Genomic DNA, 19,795 nt, shown 5'->3' with positions numbered 1-19,795 from the left:
AAAGCAAGTCTCTGACAACCGTGCATGGGGGTGCGCACACACCGAGAATGGAATCGACATGGACAAACACTCAAAGAAAAATGTATCTTTAGTCTATATTCCTGTCAAAAATAATTTAAAAGTTACATAAAAATCAATATGTACCCAATAGCATATTACCATCAGATAATAAGAAAGGAGTAAATTCATAGATGAAATTGATAGTCTATGTCAGGTGGGATGAGTACTGAAAGATTATATAGCAATGGGAGCTGGATTAATCCCTTTGCTGTTCATTTCCAGATTAACGTCTAGTTAAGATTCCCCATACCTCAGAAAGAAACGTTTCTGGGGGTATTTGTTAAAACTAACTAAAAGTTTTGGTTTGGATATAGTCTATAAATTCTACTTATAGACCTCCGTGTTTGACAACTGAGATATTCAGAGACCATTCAGAAACGAAAGTCTTGAATGTTGTTTTCAAGCGATAAGAATTTAGGATCTATTTGTAAAGAGTATATTTGCCATTCCAGTTGAGGGAAGAGCTTCTAGATTAGACTTTAGATTGTAAAGCAAGATAATTAAAAACACTAAGTAGGAAGAGTGCTAATCAGCCTGTCTACATTCTCTAGTCAAATCAAAGGAGTGTAGCACTTGCTATCTTTAATCAAGTAGCTTATATTCACTGTTTTGGGAGAGGGAAAGAAATTTCCTTTTGATTGAGAACAGATGTTAACTGCACATAGAAGCACCAAGATTTTCAAACACCCTTCAAAAAAATGTATGAAATCTTAATAAAATTGCCCTTTTTTTTTTTTTTTTTTTTAAAGGGGGGGAAGGTCAGGGAAACAAAGGGAAGAGTAATGAAAGGATGACAGAATGCAAGTCATTACACAAATATCTCAAATCAAACCAGTTTAATGTTTAAACTAGAGATTTTAAACATTTTTATGTTGGAAATCCAGAGGTCCATTTACAAATGGCTGAATCTTGCATTTCATGTTGGGAGGTGGGCTTGTGTGGTTTCTCTCCCTCCTCTATTTAAGGCAACTTCATTACATTACAACATTATTTTAGTCCAGTTTAAGATACTTTTCCACATTTTACATTTACCACTTATTGCGACTATATTACTGTATGCCAAATTCATAGTATTCACTAAATAAGCCTCAACTTGGGAATCCATAGACAGAGGTTTGTTAAGAAATGCTTTATTGCACATAGTACGGAAGTTATGAAACTATACTTAAACTTTTGTCAAAACAACACTGTCAATACATCTAATCAATCTTCCACAGAACACTGCCATATTCTTAATTTTGCTCTCCAGATGTTATGTTGCAAATTTCCACTAATGTTGTCCTTTTTGGTTTGTCAAAAGCATTTTAAACAGATTGTGAAGTTAGCATGACTTGTTTATTTTTGTGTTGTGTATCATCTCTGAATATAGGTTTCAGAATAGCAGCCGTGTTAGTCTGTATCCGCAAAAGGAGTACTTGTGGCACCTTAGAGACTAACCAATTTATTTGAGCATAAGCTTTCGTGAGCTACAGCTCAAAGCTTATGTTCAAATAAATTGGTTAGTCTCTAAGGTGCCACAAGTATTCCTTATCTCTGAATATAGTCAGTACAACACTAGGAATGAATTACACTTTACTAGTTAGGATGAGCTCCAACATATTGGATTAACTGCAGCAATGCACAAGGTATGTTGCCTAGGTTCTGCTATTAATCTGTTTTCAGTAACAAATACAAACATGGAAAAAGATTTACACTGAAGCATACATTTTCCATTAACATACGTAGGTCACATTTGTTGATTAAGTATAAATGTTTATACTATCACTTAAAGCCATGTAATTTACTATATTGAATAAGAAACATTTTAAAAGTTTTACCTTTTTCAGTGAGAAGTATGTTGCAAATTATGCCTTAAATAAGGTACAGTTTATGAAAAAATTAAATTCTTATGACCAAATTAGTCAGTTATGTCCCAAATATAAAGTTGCCGAGTTGACTGTCCTGCAAATGTCTCCAGAATCAACATACTGAAGCCATCCAAACAAAAGTTTTGCTACTAATTTTCTATACATCCAATAAGCAATAAAACAACCATTATATCATATCCTTCCATCTAGACCCATGGTAGAATATTTTGAAACGAAGGCCACATAATTACACATTCAGCACAAATGAATTAATTTCAAGCTTTTAGAGAAGCCAAGCTTACCTGTGTCAGTGAAAGACTGGATGTCATATGTAAGATCAACACTCAGATTTTCAGAATTTTCTGTCTTCTTAAACACTAAACCAATCACCCACATTGTACGGAATTCTTCCCTGAAAAGTTTTATAAAAAGAATCATGTAATATTGGAAGAAAGCATTTAAATTACTTAATCTAAAACTCAGATGACGTGGTTTGTAACACTGGTGCAAAATTTGATAATGTGGTTGGTTACATCTTAGCTCAACTGGCATGAAACAAGATTAAAGTACCCAGAAATCCAACTGTTAAGAATTCCTACTAAACCATAAATAACAAAAATAATTACTTAGTATTATAACTAATACTAAGTATTAGTATATAAATACTAGTAAAACAAAAAGTCAATTTCATATTACCTACTAATCAGTGTTATTAGCCATATTTTAAAAGGTATAAGGCAAATATAAAACACTTCTTTAAATTTTGCTTTTTCAGTTTCAAGTGTAGTCTGTTTACACAAAAATCTGCAGACGTTAACAAGAAAAGTTACTTGCCTTTTAGTTTGCCTACACAGATTTTCACTTAAGATTTTCAAGACATCTGAGGTGGGCAAACTACAGCCCGCGGGCCACATCCGGCCCTCGGGACCGTCCTGCCTGGCTCCTGAGCCCCCGGCCCCTCCCCCATTGTTCCCCCTCCGCTGCGTGCTCATGCAGGGCAGCGCAGCAGCGTGACTGGCTCTGGCCAGGCAGTGCAGGTGTCAGACATGCTGCTCTAAGTGGTATGGTAAGAGGGTTGGATATGGGGCAGGGGGTCCCAGGGGGCGGACAGGGAGCAGTTGGATGGGGCCGAGGTTTGGGGGTGGGGAGGCAGTCAGAGGACGGGGAACAGGGGGAGGTTGGATAGGGCAGAGGTTCGGGGGAGGGGGGTGAGGGGCAGGGGTCCCGAGAGGGGGCAGTCGGGATGGGTGGAGGGTTCTGAGGGGGGCAGCCAGAGGGCAGGAAGTGGGAGGGGTCGGATAGGGGGTGGGGGCCAGGCTGTTTGTGGAAGCACAGCCTTCCCTAGCCAGCCCTCCATTCAGTTTCACACCCCGATGTGGCCCTCGGGCCAAAATGTTTGTCCACCCCTGCACTACATGCTTTGGTATGTAAACTCAGAATCCTCTAGCAAAGGTCAACTGTTAGGAGCAATGCATGCACTTGTGTGGATCTACACATATCAAAGCAAAGGTCGATAAAGGATCTTGGGTCCAACTGTCCTCATTTCCCCCCCACCCCTTACTGGTTAAAGAGCCTAAATTGCAGAGAAGGAAGATGCTGGCATGGGTCTATCTGCAATCTATTCAAAGAACTACAGTTACAAATAAGGCTACATCTATACACTACCACTTATGTCACTCAGGTGTATGAATATTCCACCCCCCCTCCACCCCTTCCAGAGCGACATAAGTCACGCAGGCATAAGCGCACATCTTCTGCCACTCACCGGGGTGGTTTAAGGCTTACGAGAGAGCTTTCTCGTTGGCATAGAACGTCTTCACTACTCACGCTGCAGTGACACGGCTACACAGATACAGCCATGCTGCTGCAGACCTGTAAGTGCAGACATGCCCTAAGTAACCTCTTTTCAAGCACTGCTTATATATATATATCCTCCCACTCTTGGTAGAGTCATTAGTCATTACAATCCTCAAAGAATATGGGTCTGAGAACTATTTAACAAAAGAACGCAGGGACTGGTCTTCCAAAGCTGACATAAAACCTAAATGACAAATTAAGAGAGCCATACAGATACTAATTGAGCAATGCACGAGATAAATCACATTTTCAATGATGTTTCCATATCTAAATTTGAGATAGAAATTTGTTAAATATGCTGTACAGAATTCTTTGAATACGGTATAATGCTTTGATCTTTAAGGTACTGAAATATCGTGATCGTTCCTCTCTATTCGACATTGATGAGGCCTCATCTGGAGTACTGTGTCCAGTTTTGGGCCCCACACTACAAGAAGGATGTGGATAAATTGGAGAGAGTCCAGCGAAAGGCAACAAAAATGATTAGGGGTCTAGAACACATGACTTATGAGGAGAGGCTGAGGGAGCTGGGATTGTTTAGTCTGCAGAAGAGAAGAATGAGGGGGGATTTGATAGCTGCTTTCAACTACCTGAAAGGGGGTTCCAAAGAGGATGGCTCTAGACTGTTCTCAATGGTAGCAGATGACAGAACGAGGAGTAATGGCCTCAAGTTGCAGGGGGGGAGGTTTAGATTGGATATTAGGAAAAACTTTTTCACTATGAGGGTGGTGAAACACTGGAATGCGTTACCTAGGGAGGTGGTAGAATCTCCTTCCTTAGAGGTTTTTAAGGTCAGGCTTGACAAAGCCCTGGCTGGGATGATTTAACTGGGAATTGGTCCTGCTTCGAGCAGGGGGTTGGACTAGATGACCTTCTGGGGTCCCTTCCAACCCTGATATTCTATGATTCTATGATCCCTGAGGGTTGACTATAAAGTGTAATCCATGTGGATAGCCTGAAAATTTGTAAACTGAACTAGTCCTAGAAGACTCCCCACCACTTCAAGAAGCATCTTTACTTTGTCAAGTATGAAATCTAGGAAGAGACACTGGCAGACTGATAAAGACTGGTTCAGACCAAGCCCAGATGCAACTGATTTCAAAGGAATTTAAGGAATCCAGGTTTGAAAGTTGTGGCTCATATTTAGGGCCCTACCAAATTCACAGTCATGAAAAATGCATCACGGACTGTGAAATCTGGTCTCCCACTGCGAAATCAGGTCTTTTGTGTGCTTTTAACCTATACTACGCAGATTTCACAGGGGAGACTAGTGTTTCTCAAATTGTGGGTCCTGACCCAAAAAGGAGTTGCGGGGTGGGGGGGGTGTCATAAGTTTATTGGGGGGGAAGAGGAGAGGAGTTACAATATTGTCACTCTTACTTCTGCGCTGCCTTTAAAGCTATGTGGCCAGAGATCAGCAGCTGTTGGCCAGGAACCCAGCTCTGAAGGCAGCGCCCTGCCAGCAGCACAAAAGTAAGGGTGGCAATACCATACCATGCCACCCTTACTTCTGCACTGCCGCCTTCAGAGCTGGGCAGCTAGAGCAGAGGCTGTTGACTGAAGGTCCAGCTCTGCAGGTAGCAACGCAAAGGTAAGGGTGGCAATACCATATCATCCCATCCTTCTGCACGGCTGTTGGTGGTGGCTCTGCTGGTGGTGGTTCCCGGCCAGCAGATGCCACTCTCCAGCTGCACAGCTCTGAAGCCAGAGCCGCCACCAGCAGCACAGACAGAAGGAAGGGTAGCAGTACCACAACCTCTCCTCCAATATCCTTGCAACCCTCCCACAACTCCTTTTTTGGGGTCAGGACCCCTACAGTTACACCATAAAATTTCAGATTTAAGTGACTGAAATCATGAAATCTGCAATTTTTAAAATCTTATGATGATGAAATTGACGAAAATGGATGCTGAATTTGGTAGGGCCATGCTCGTATGTACAAACTTTGTTTACACTTGGAAATTAACCCATTGGTAGAGAAGTTTGTCAGCAGTAACTCCCCTAAAACCAGCAACAAACACGGTTTAACTATTAGGCCTGGTTTACACAACACAGTTAGGATGATACAAGGTAGCTTACATCAACCTAGTTGTGCATGCGTCTGCATTCTAATTAGTCTCCCACCACTGTACGCACCATTACACCAACACAGTATCACCACCTCTCCGAGTGGCATACAGTCAATGTATTTAAGTCAACACAGCGAGTGTAGACACAGCATTCGTTATGTCGACCCAAACTGCCCCACAATGACCCACACTAACTGCTCTGGTCACCATTGTGAAATTCACTGCTCAGGGAATCATGGAGACCAGAACCACCCTCCCCTTTAAATCCCTACAAATTTTTGGAATTCCTTTTCCTACTTGCACACCTAGCAGCTCTCCACTGTTTGTGAAACTGCCTAGCTGACCATGCTGGCTAAATGCTTCTGACATGGCCCTGCCTCGAGTAGACAGGAGATATTGAATCTCCTGGGCCTGTGGGGAGAAGAGGCTGTGCAGACACAGCTCTGTAACAGCCATAGAAACGTTGACATCTACGAGCAGATTGCTCAGGGGATGCAGGAGAAGGAGTACGACCGTGATCAGCAGCAGTGCTGCATAAAAGAAGTTGCGGCAGGCATAACAGGTGGCGAGGGAGAACAATCCAGCTGGTGCAAAGCTGCAGACCTGCTGCCTTTACAAAGAGCTACATGCCATACTCCGCAGAGACTCCCCCCACCCACCCACAGCACCATGAATACCTCCAAGAAGCCTGAGGCACAAGCCCCTGCCATGAATAGCGAGGAAGATATGATGGTGGACAAGGAAGAGGTTTATGGGGAACAGGTGACTGGGGGCTCCAGCAGTGCAGTGAGCCAGAATCTGGTTTTGATTTCATCACAGACCAGCCAATCAAGCACAGGTGAGCCCAATTCAGGGGAAGGAATCTTAGGTAAAAGTATGTAGATAAGTTTTCAATTACATGGAAGTAGCAGAGCACAGTATTTTAACTATTCATTCATTTCCTTATGCTAGAAGAGGTAGTAGTTCAACCAAGAGGGGTAGAGTTGCTATCAGCTTTTTGTTTCCCCTTAGAGTCGGTGGAGGGGCATGCCATGCAGGGCAGTTTGTTTATATACACAGGGATGTCTTCTGAATCCTCCTGAGAGATCTCGATGAAACTTCGAAGGAGGTATTCTGTAATCCTCTGCCAAAGGTTTAGAGGGAGGGCTGCCTTATTTCTTGCTCCATGGTAGAACACTTTCATATGCCACTCAGTGATAACTTCAGCAGGCACCACTGTAGTACACAGTTACCAGCATATAGGCCAAGGCAGCTTCGGGACACCAGCAGCAGCAGCTGTGCTCTCTCTGCCTTTGTTACCCTCAGGAGTTAGATATCAGCTAAAATCACCACCACCTGTGGAAAATGGTGCCAGTATTCAGTGCCATTGCCTTCTGCTACTAGAATCATGCAACCAAGCAATTCCCTCCTCATTTCCCCAACCTCTGGAAGCCATACTCACCATGGCTAGTGCCGTCCACATGCAGTCCCAAACAGAAGTGAAAATGTAGTGCTCATAACTTTAGGGAAGCAAGAGGAGTGAGTTCAGCATCCTAAGTTCTGCAGTGAATACACTGACAGTGGTACCTCTTTGTTTTATCTTCTGCTGCCTTTGTGGCCTTCAGTGTCTCCCCCTCCACACCTGTGTAACACCTGAGCCAGAGAAGGAGGAGAAGGAGAAAGAAGAGGACTCAGGATGACATGTTCAATGAGATCCTGCAAGCCAGTACTGCAAGGGACAATGAACACAGGACCTGGAGAATGAACACTGTAGATAGCCTGGAAAAGAAACAAGTGAAGAGGAGGAAGGTCTAGGAGTCCCAGCAGGAAAAGGAGGAGATGCACCAGGACATAATGGGGTTTCTCAGGCAGCGAAGAGATGCTATAGACACTGGTGAACCTGCACGTTCAACAGTCCTGGGCTTGCCTCCCCCTGCAACCCATTGAGAACTCAATGCCAGGAAATCCCAATAACCCCTCCCCCCCAACATTCCGTGAAGCATCATGGTTTGCAGCACTATTCTTACCACTCCACCCCGCGGGCCATTAAAGACAATCACAAGCTTCATCTACACAGACACGTGAAAGCTATGGTTGGTGTATATATATCTCTAGTGGACATGAATTCTTTCCCCTTCATAAGTTCAATGGAGATCTTGAGTGTCTCAGGTCCGAAGCAGAAACAACTTGCAGATCCAATACTGTGCCATGATATGAGCCTCGCTGAAGCAACAGACACCCCTCCAATGCTTGTTGCTCAGAGAAGGAGCGCAGGCAGGATACAGAGTTCTTGAACCCTGGGACACGGGCACAGTCCCCAGAGGGAGGGGCTGTCTCCGAACAGGGATGACCAGCTAACTTAACATTAACTACTACTAACGCAACAACTACTAACTATGAGAAGAACTGCAAAGAACTATGAATAATTATATACAATGGAAGAAGTCACTCTCTTAGTAAAAACTAAGCACACAAAGGAACAGGGCTTGCGGCAGTGAGAGAGAACTGGAGAGGTGTCGACTTTCACGGCCTATTATGCCCTCAACTGTGAACATGAGGAGATGCACGGTATATCAATGGACACTGGTAGGGAAAACCTTCTGGTTCTGGTGCATATGCAGCCACGTTTGGAATATATATAGGGACTATCACTTGAAGAAATCTGATTGTTCTCTTAATTCGTTGGGCCTTAACTTTTTAATATATTTGTTTTAAAAATGCATGGGTTTTTTGGCACCGATTTTGTTACAGAATAAAATTCTGTTAATAATCTTTATGAGTTCACAGCATATGCTACTGAAGCTCAGCAGTTCTGAAAGAAATCAATTATCTGCACAGTGTCATACAACTCAGAGGATCATTCACAAACAAAATAAATAGGTGCACTGATAATGTTACATTCCTACAAATACAGCAATCACCACATAATTCCTACCAGGCCACAAAAGGGCAGTGGCCAGGTAGAACATACCAAACACTACTCTCTCACTGTGAAAATGGTCTTTCAAAGCCTCCATGAGTTGTATAGTGCTGCACTGAGCTCTTATAATAGTCCTTGTATCTGGCTGTTCAAATTCAGCAGGCAGCCTCTCCACTCTACCCTCCATTTGGATGGCAACTTCTCCCCCTTTGCTTCACATATATTATGAAGGACATAGCACGCAGCTATAATCATTGGGGTATTTTTCTCACTGAGATCCAATCTTGTGAGTAAACAACACCAGCGACCCTTCAAATGACCAAAAGCACATTCAACTGTCATTCTCCATCTGCTGAGCCAGTAGTTGAATTGTTCCTTGGTGCTGTCGAGGTGGCCAACGTATGGCTTCATGAGCCAGGGGTAGGCTGGGTCCCTCAGGATCACTACTGGCATTTCAATATTCCCAATGGTAATCCGCCAGATGGGAAAGGAAGTCTTCGCTTGTAGCTTTCTGAACAGTCCCATATTCTTGAGAATGAGAGCATGCCATGGACCTTCCCTGACCAGTCCACACTGATGTCAGTGAGGCATCCCCAGTGATCAACCAACGCTTGCACAACCATAGAATGGTAGCCCTTTCTCTTGATGTACTCAGCGGCAAGGAGGTCTGGTGCCAAAATAGGGGTATGTGCTGTCTATTACTCCACTGCAGTTCAGGAACCCCACAGCTGCAAATCCTCCTACTATGTCCTGCACATTACTTAGAGCCACAGTCCTGCGCAGTAGGAAGTGATTAATGCCTCTTCACATTTGCATCAGTGGCCTCTGCAGTGGATTTCCCGACTCCAAATTGATTCTTGACTGACCATTAGCAAACTGACTTTGCACATTTCCACAATGTGATTGCCACTCCCATCTCCACTGTCAGTACAGCTCTAATTTTTGTGTCTCTGTGCTGAGAGGCCGGGGCAAACTTAGCACACAGATTTAGGAATGTAGCCTTGTGCATCCAAAAGTTTTGCAGCCACTGGTTTTCATCCCAATTCTGCATTATGATACCATCCCACAAACCAGTGCTTGTTTCTCCACCAATTACAGCTGCTCCATGAACTCCACCAACAATCTTGAATTGATTATCACTATGTCCCATAGCAATCGGTCCCCGAAAGAAATGCCATGATCCCTGCCAATTCAGTTCTTCTTGAAGCTCTGCAAATACTTCAGGATCGTACGCCCTGTGCTTGCAACACTAATGATGATAATGCAGAGGTGTGCAGGCTCTATGCTTCTGTCAGAGATAGTGGACAATGAGGAGGGCCTTGCAGGTTTGCGAGATTTTGAAAAAAAGGTACAAAAACTATGGGATACAGGTAACATTATGGGATGGACACAGCTGCGGACTGAGAAGTTGACCCCTTGCTCCCAGTCACCCCTTGGGCGATTTGTTTTGGCCTTACATGTGTCATGGTTCCTTCCCCACTCTGAACTCTAGGGTACAGATGTGGGGACCTGCATGAAAGACCCCCTAAGCTTATTCTTACCAGCTTAGGTTAAACGCCGCCGCCACCAAAGTGTTACACAAAGAACAGGGGAAGTGCCCACTTGGAAACATCTCCCCCCCAAAATATCTCCCCAAGCACTACACCCCCTTTCCTGGGGGAGGCTTGATAAAAATCCTCACCAATTTGCATAAGAGTTGCATAGAACACAGACCCAAACCCTTGGATTTTAAGAACAATGAAAAGAAATCAGGTTCTTAAAAGAAGAATTTTAATTAAAGAAAAAGTAAAAGAATCACCTCTGTAAAACCAGGATGGTAAATATCTTACAGGGTAATCAGATTAAAAACATAGAGAATCCCTCTAGGCAAAACCTTAAGTTACAAAAAGACACAAAAACCGGAATATACATTCCATTCATCACAACTTATTTTATCAGCCATTTAAACAAAACAGAATCTAACGCATATCTAACTAGATTGCTTACTAACTCTTTACAGGAGTTCTGACCTTCATTCCTGCTCTGGTCCCGGCAAAAGCATCACACAGACAGAGAGAACCTTTGTTTCTGCCTCCACCCAGACAAGTATCTTGTCTCCTCATTGGTCATTTTGGTGAGGTGCCAGTGCGGTTATCTTAGCTCCTTAACCCTTTACAGGTGAAAGGGTTTTTCCTCTGGCCAGGAGGGATTTAAAGGTGTTTACCCTTCCCTTTATATTTATGACACCATGCATTGCCAAATCTCCCCAAAGGACTGTGCACTGGATGATGGCGGGTTGCACAAAGGGATACCTACCCATGATGCACTACACTTTGCATCAAAAACAAACATGAATTGGTGAGTACACGCACTGCCAACACAAGGAGCCAAGCACGCATGTGCACAAGTGACGTACTGACTGGGCGGCTGTATGCAGAGGTAACTTGAGTCGACATAAGTTTGTAGTGTGGACATGGACTTAGTATAGGCAGAGCAAAACTAATTTCAAATATGCTTTCTGTAAATGAAAATAATTTTGACACTTTTACACCATTAGTCAGACCATTTTCAGCACCGTTTCAAGAAGATCTGTTAGCAACTACTTTGAACAGGTAATTTCTAGGGCTGCCAGTTAACTGCCATTAACGCACAACATAAATAATACGTTAATTTTTTAAAAGCACGTTAATCTCAGACAATCGGAGGGGGGGGGCGCAGCATCAGCTGCTCCAAAGAACCTACCTCGGGTCAGGTGCAGTAACGCAAGAAGCCACCAGAGGGCGGGTGGAAAGAGAAGAGGCTACAGAAAGACATGGTTCTCATGCCAGCTCCAGCAGAGAAGTATTTTTTAAAAGTAAAAACAGGATGGCCAGAGGCTCACCCGAGCCACCCCCGCACTTGCAGGGCTTGCCCCAGCCACCTGCCCCATGCCTTCACCAACCCCCTGCATCCGGGCCTGAGCCCCACAGAAGCTCTGCACTGCCCACAGCAGGGTCTCTCCCCCCCAGCCCCGTGCCGCCCAGGGCTGGGGTTGAGCCTGAGCCTCCCTGCCCCCAAGCTTCGCACTGCCCATAGTGGGGTCTTCCCCCAAGCCAGCCCTGTGCTGCCCATGGCTGGGGCTGACCCCACTCCTGAGCCCCATGCCCCCCAAACTCGGGAGCTGACCCTCCGCCCCCCAGCCCCGTGCCACCTGCAGCTGCGGATGACCTTGTCTCTCCAAGTTGGGGAGCTCACCCCCCTCCTGAGTCCCATGCCACCTACAGCTGGGGGCTGACCCTCCCCCACCCTCCGAGCCCTGGGCCACCTGGGGCTGACCTCCACACCCCCATGCCTGCTGAGCTCCGTGCCGACTGCACTTGGGGCTGAATTCCCAGCCTCCCCAGTTCCCTCCCCTGCTCCTGGCCAGCTTTGCGCCACGCAGGGGTCAGCTCTGAAGCCAGCACTGCCCGCCAGCAGCACATTTCTCTGCTTTCCTGCTGGCAGTCAGTGCTGTCTTCAGCTGGCCCCTGTGCAGAAGCTGCCACTCTCTGCTCTGCCTTGCAGCCAAGACAAATGCTCAGTTTTGGTGAAAAAGTAGGGATGGCTGTGACAGAGCTGAGAAAGGGAACTGTCCTGGCCAAAATGGGACATACTGTCACCCTAGCTGGCCCGTGCACTATTGTGCCCGGCCCGCTCCTCAGTTGCGGGACCAAGCCCCCTGCGTCGTGCCCCATTGCCCCAAGCCAGCCACTTGTTCCAGGGGTACCCCATAGAGAACATGGGCCTGGTGAGCTCAGCCTCCCTGCACCAGCCTCTCCTCCCCTGTAGTATGAGTCCCTGAGGTAAAATCCACCCTCCCTTGCAAACAAAGGCTCACTCAGCTGAAGGGAGCCCACCAAGCTCAGTAAAAGGAGGCGAGCCCAGTACCAGAAGCCACCTTTCCAGAAGCAGCAGCAAGACACCTCCCTCACGCTCCTCCTGCACAAGTTATTGCATGCTACTCCGTGTTGTCACCCCCTGCCCTCCCAGACTCTCCTCCTGTACAAGTCTTTGCTTACTTCCCCCCTCCCCTATTCTCCCCCAACACCAAATGCAGATTTCTAAAATGAAACTCTTCGGACAGGAGGTGTACCTGGTGACCTCAGAAACCCACCTCCACTGGGGCAGCATCAAGAATTCACCTTTCTCGTGCATAACTCACACACCTCTCATCTCCAGAGTACTGACTTTCTGGGATAAAAAAATTTTACCCCTTTCAAAAAGCCAAGACTCCTCTGAAGGACACATACAAAATAGTATACAAAAGGCTAACCCAGGAGCAGCAGAATTAAAAAAAGCCTCCTGCACAATTCAGTCTCCTACTGAATGTTAATCCTGAGGTAAAATCTTTCCAAATCCATGGCAAAGACTCTTTTGAAAAGGACACTAATATATTGATTATATAGAAGAATTTATTGAATTATTCTAGATATTGACATTTCTACTGTGTTTTCATGATCTGGACTGATTAAATATCAGAAAAAGTTAATGGAGCAAAGCAGCAACAGTTCAGGTCTTTCGAATGGCAAGTTTATGTTTAAAATACTTCCAAATGGTTTTTTGTCTATAAAGACTTATCTGTAGCTATTGCATGGCTGAGTCCCAATACCACAGAAGCACTTCAAGTCTGCACTTCCACCTATGTTCTAAGCATGCTTTTGCTTATGGCTCTTGTGCTACAGGTAACCCACCACCAGCAAATTAATCCAGCCAGCCACAACAGAGTACAGTTATAGAGTTTCAGGATTGCTACAAGCCCATGAATCAAACAAACAAAGTACAACACCTTAACCAATACTACTGCAAAGTGGATAGCTATGGACTGCAGACCACTCAGCATTGTAAATGGTCAGAGGGCTAAGATATTATTCAAATTGCATCTTCCAATCAGTCATACACCTTGCCCTCCCAAGGAACCATTGCATCTCAAATAAGTGATCTATATGACAACAGAAAGACTACAAAGTTGGAGCTTCTGAAAAATGCACTGGCTTTTGGTTTTACTGGTGATTACTGGACATCCTTGAGCAATCACAGCTATCTTGATGTCACGGCACACCTTACTGATGCTGCATGGACACTGCAGTTGTTTGCTGTAACAGTAACTCATACTGAAGAGAGATTATGCTGAAGCATGTGCAGAGCATTTCATTTATGTTGAGAAAGAATGGAATATTCAAGAAAAGGTAACAATTAGTACTGACTGCACATAAAATGGTAGCAGCAGCCAGTCACTTGCCTATTGAACACATGATATGCATTGATCACAGACTGCAGTGATCCATTACAGTGGCGCTCAGTGATGGTGGTTTTGAAAACGTGCTGGCAAAATGTAGAAAACTTGTGGGCCATTTCAAACACAGCCCAGATAACAGTACAGAGCTAGGAATACAACAAGCTGCAAATGGACAAAGAAAAAAGACTCTTGTACAAGATATTTCAACCAGATGGAACTCCACATTGGCTATGATTCAGAGCCTACTTTGCAATAAAGCCACTATCACATGCACATTAGCTCTTCAAAAGCACAATATATCAGTGCCAACAGGTAAGGATTTTGAAAAACTGCAAAAACTAGAAACATTAGTTGAGCCCTGCAGGTTTGTGACTGAACTCCTTGTGGGAGAGGGGAGAAAGAAGAGAATTGTATGTCTCCTGCTCCGTGGTTTTACCTGTATTCCACCTTATGACAGTCTCTGATGATGACCCAGCATATGTTGTTTGATTTAAGAACACTTTCACAACAGATTTTACAAAATGCAAAGATATCAATCTGAGATTTCTAAAAATAGTTACAGCACTAGACACAAGATTTACGACTCTGAAGTGCCTTCCAAAATCTGAGAGGAATGAAGTGTGGAGCATGCTGTCAGAAGTCTTAAAAGCAACACTCTGATGCAGAAACTACAGAACCCGAACCACCAAAAGAGAAAAATCAACTTTCTGCTTCTGAATCATATGATAAAAATGAACATGGGTCAGTCCCCACTGCTTTGGATCCTTATCAAGCAAAACCCGTCATCAGCATGGACGTATGTCCTCTGGAATGGCGGTTGACACATGAAGGGGCATATGAATCTTTAGTGCATCTGGCACGTAAATATCTTGCTATGCTGGCTACAACAATGCCATGCCAATGACTGTTTTCACTTTCAGGTGACATTGTAAACAAGAAGTGGGCAACATTATCTCCCACCAATGTAAACAAGCTTGTTTGTCTGAGTGATTGGCTGAACAAGAAGGACTGAGTGGACTTGTAAGCTCTAAAGTTTTACATTGTTTTATTGTTAAGTGCAGTTATTCTTTTTTTTACATAATTCTACATTTGTAAGTTCAACTTTCATAATAAAGAGATTGCACTACAGTACTTCAATGAGGTGAACTGAAGATTTTTATAGTACAAATGTTTGTAATAAAAAATAAAGTGAGCACTGTATACTTTGAATTGTGTTGTAATTGAAATCAAAATATTTGAAAATGTAGAAAACATCCAAAATATTTAAAGAAATGGTATTCTATTATTGCTTAATTGCAATTCATTTTTATCTAGTAATTTCTTAATTTTAAACAGTTCTATCAATACTCTTGCCCAAATTCACTTTTTGGGTGTGCAACTAAATTATGCTTACAGCAGCCACCAATGGGCCCAATCCAAGAAGCCACTGCCTTGTTGAAGAGCCTGTGTAAAAGGTCACGTGGACTTTCTGTAGATATTTCATAATGAAATGAGCACTGATTTTAAAGCTAAATTCAATATGAAAATGCTTTACACGCTACAGACAACACAAAGTCAAAATGTTACACCTGCAAAAATACATGTTAGAACTGTTCACAAAAATTTATTTCCCAACCTCAGACTTGACATAAATAACCTCTCACTAATCTGGCTATGGCAATTGATACATAGAAAACACCAAGTCAAGTGCAATTTTCTGGCCAAAAACCAACCAACCAAGCCCAAAACACAGTCCTAACAGTCTGGAAAGCAAAACAACAGAATCAGAACTTGCCAAACATCCTAATGTCAGTTTTGAAACATGTACTTGCTTTCTTCCTACAGGTACCAGACATTAGTGTTTCCTAAAACATTAATCATTGGCAAGTTAAAAAACAAAAGCTATTAGCTATAGATGTATTTCAAATCTCCAAATCTAACTAAGCTGTCATTTTGGCTGATAATGAAATCAATAAGAGACTGAGTCTGTGACTCTTGCTTGATTCTCAGTGCTACTAATAAAAGCATAACAACAGACTTTGGTAATAGTCACTCAGACAATTGAAGCACAAGAGGGGAATACCAAGGTTAGTATTATAGCAACTTTGCACAGTATATATTGTGCTAATTAGTGAAGTTGTATCTCTCCATTAAGGTATTACTACTGCTACAAAAGTATCTGTGCGCTAGCCAAGTGATTTTTATGTAAGTGGATGCCAGACTTTACCAATAATTGCTGACAACTTAAGTCATTAGTCAAGTTTACTTTTAATTAAATGTTCATCCATTTCAGTAATGGATTTGAATAATGTAAATTGTAAATTTTCAGTTATCTGCATAGAATGTCCTTCAATTATTGCATTAAAGAGTGAGGATTTGGCTTACTTGTCAGGATTTTCCTTGGGTGCTGGGAATGACTGAGGATTCACGTGAGCCAGTGTAATGAACTCATTCTTTTCCAAGCTTCCAACTAGAATTCGGATTTTTGACTCCACCAAGCCCACCCTAAATGAATAAAAAAACAAAAAAACACTTACTAATAAGTGGCAGTTTAAAAATACCTGAAATACAACTACACACTTCTGGGAGGAAAAAGCCAAAATGTTCTGGTTAAACCAATATCTGGAAATACCAAGAAACTAAATACTCGGCCAGACAAGCTCACTCCAGACAAATATCCTAATATTACTTTCCAACAAAGCCATGTAGCTTTGTTCAGTGGAATTCCACATCATCTTTTCTTGAAGTCATGACGACCTTGTCCAAATTGCCTGTGCCCAAAATGACATCAACAATGAAAGATTTTCCTGGGTGTAGTAATTAAGTTACTATGCATTGGTAAGTCTTCAGAAATCAAATAATACCCTAGCCAGGAAAGGCTGAAGGCAGAAAATTGAGAGAGGAATGAATTTGTATTCAGATTAAGGTTTTTTGGATTTTTTAAAAAGCTATTTTACTCTAATGCCTAAACATGTGAAAAAAAAAGATGTATCTTTTGAAGATTCAACACCTCCGCTGCTTCAACTAAGGTGAGAGAACTCAAATATCGGAGAACCCCGAATAAAAAACAGAGGAGAGGGAATGAGATCTAGCTATTCAGGCCTTCTCCATACATCATAAAACTCAAGGTAATATCTTTTTAAACCTTTGCAGGTCCTTTTAAATAGAGTACTGCAGCCAATAATATCCTCCTTCATTCTGTTTCCTTAATGAATTTCTGGATTAATGAAAGAGAGCAACATTATTAATTGTCTTCATCTATTTAATTCCAGAGCACAGAATCTTCACCCACGACAATGTTTTAGACCCATCAGGCACTGGGATTTCTACCCAGAATTTTTTCCGTAATATATGTATTACTTGTTCATTTACATCTCAGGTTGGTTGGATAAAATTATTTTGTAATTTGAGGAATTAAAAACCCCCAGCATGCATGATACTCACCATTCTAGTCGCTGTTTTTCTGTTGGTGCACTTGCTAGAAGTACAATGTAATGCCTTTGAAGATAAAGACAACAGGCTATTCTATTTATGTCTGACACTGGACATTCACAGTTATTAACATCCTTATTAGTTTAAGCTACAAATGCAGACAGAAGAATAAAATAAAGAGCTTAAACAATCTACAAGAGGCTGCAGAGGAGTCTGGTATTAACAGATATTTTTTCAAAAAAAAAATTCAACTCACATTGACGTCCACAGCTGCATTAATATCAACAAAAGGGTAATAAATGCATGGCAATGCAGTAGCTCTTAAGCCAGAATCTCAACTAAGTGCGACTATGACTTAAATCGCCAATTGCAGAATGCTACTCACTTTGTGGAAGCAAAAGAAATAAAAATAAAAACCAAATATTCAGAGTGCAGCCATCTGGTGTTTTCGTCACAATTATCTTTTTCTCAAGACATAGCTAGATGACTGGTTTGACACACTGGTTTGAGTATTTTATCAAAAAGGTAAATATAGCGATGAAAGGTAATACAAGTATTGCCAACTTTAAGAGGTTTTCCAAACAATTTTTCCTGAAGCCTCCTAAAGTGTCTTTCCTCTCCCCATTAATCAGAGGCTTCAGGATTTACTCTAGAATAATCTACTATACTCACAGATTTTCAATATATTGAGTCAAAAATCTCTAACTGCATAAAAATCCAAAATATTTTTAATGAAGGAAGAACTAGAACAGTTAAACTCAAGGGAGGTGGATGGGCAAGGGAACCTCATTTAAAGACAAGGAATGAATTAAATTTTGGTTATTTTTTAAAAGATTAATGGAATAATAATTTCAAGAAGATCTTGTAAAATGATCTCAAAAGCTGCACTCTACATGCCTAAGACCTAAACCTGCAAAGATTTGGACAGGTAAATTTATACACTGAATAGGATTACTCACTGTGTAAAATTAATGCATACCTAAACCTTTTCCAGATTGGGGCCTAATTTTTTAAGGCCAGTAAGATTAGGAGCTATATCATAGTGTATTTCATGGTTACACACAGATTTATTTATCCACTATCTTAAAAAAAAACCAAAATACAAAACCTTCTGTCCAGAAAATTGCAAGGTCAGTAATAGTGAAACATTGTGATACAATTCCGCAAAATTGTAGGAAAACTTGCAAGTCCACAAGTCACTAGAAAAGTAACTCAAAACCAACAGATTAATCAATATGCACACACATACCTTACCTAGGTCTAAGGGGGAAAATGGACTAAAGTATTCTGGACTAATAGAATTCAAAGGCTTGTACTTTAAGAAACGAAAGGGGGAAGGGAGGAAGAAATTTATTTTCTTTTAGAAGTGGCTAAAATGAAATTTTACTATAAGATTCATTTGGTTATGTTAATATTATCATGAAGCACCTGATGCAAAGAAATGTTCTGTCTTAGTAAAACAATTTTATCAGTTTTTTAAAAAATACTTGAGAAACCACTAATAAGTCGTTTAAATTCCACAGAACTAAAATATTACTTAAAAATGTGCAGTGTCACAGTTACAGACAACAATTGATTCTTTTCAGAGTGCTGTTCCATGAATTCAGCAATGTTATTGCACCCAAATTCATGCACCTGAAGCAGAAAATAAGGGTCTTTTAAATATTACTACTACATTATCTGACTTTATACTCTTATGTAATTTTAATACCAATTCCGCTTAATGAGCACTAGATTTTTTAAATTTTTCTACTTGACACACCAACAGGATCTCTCACAATGGGAAATGAACCTTAGTAGTAAAAGATTTTTATAGTGAAGTGGACATACTTCTAGGTATTTAAAAACATTAATTTTCTAGTGATTAACAAAGCTGCTCTTCAAAGGAGCTTTAAAGGCTTTTAAGAACAATTCTATGAAAACAGCTTGATAAATCTAAAATCCTTGATTGGTTAGTGAAGGATGCTTCATATTCCGATTATAAATCTCTTAAACAATTAAACCATCGTTACTGAAATCAGGATTTTAAATAAACTCAAGTCTATTAACTGTCCTTGTTTAGACAGGGTCAGTGAACGCAGATTGGAATTGAAGAGGAGGAGAAGGAAGGGAAATCAAGATAACCAGGATTTTGTGATTTTTAAGGAAGGATTTTGTGTTGCATAGCAGGGTGAGAAATAATTTAATCACAGGATATCGAGTATTTCCAGCTTTCCAGTGAGAGAGTATTAGTTTCTAGCCACTGGTGCTTCACAAAACATTGGATCTTAAAAGTTGTCATGGGTCCTATGACTAATAGCAAGTAACATCTTATTGTAATTTTCAATCCCTGATTTTCTTACATAATTCTTTTAACTTTACAGTGTCTTTGGTGCTTTACCATGAGGTTAGAAGAAAATAATAATCCAGCTATTACAAC

At 41.8% G+C, this 19,795-nt stretch overlaps 1 protein-coding gene and 1 pseudogene across 2 annotated transcripts in view; one reads left to right on the top strand and one right to left on the bottom strand.

The window, feature by feature from the left end:
* Nucleotides 1-19,795, bottom strand: part of PAPOLA (poly(A) polymerase alpha) — a 95,294-nt gene that overhangs the window by 31,912 nt on the left and 43,587 nt on the right. For both annotated transcript variants that reach the window (XM_073349598.2, XM_073349599.2), the window contains exons 13-15: nt 17,389-17,442; nt 16,330-16,449; nt 2,210-2,319 (exon numbers count right to left, since the gene is read on the bottom strand). In XM_073349598.2, the coding sequence (XP_073205699.1) occupies nt 2,210-2,319; nt 16,330-16,449; nt 17,389-17,442 (284 nt within the window). The remainder of the gene's footprint in view (nt 1-2,209; nt 2,320-16,329; nt 16,450-17,388; nt 17,443-19,795) is intronic.
* LOC140912207 (E3 SUMO-protein ligase ZBED1-like) lies at nt 13,197-14,977 on the top strand (annotated as a pseudogene).

This window comes from Lepidochelys kempii, chromosome 6, assembly GCF_965140285.1.
Source record: "Lepidochelys kempii isolate rLepKem1 chromosome 6, rLepKem1.hap1, whole genome shotgun sequence".
NCBI classification, from domain to species: Eukaryota; Metazoa; Chordata; order Testudines; family Cheloniidae; genus Lepidochelys; species Lepidochelys kempii.
Note: the sequence above shows the minus strand (reverse complement) of the source record. Positions and strands in the feature narration are given on the sequence as shown.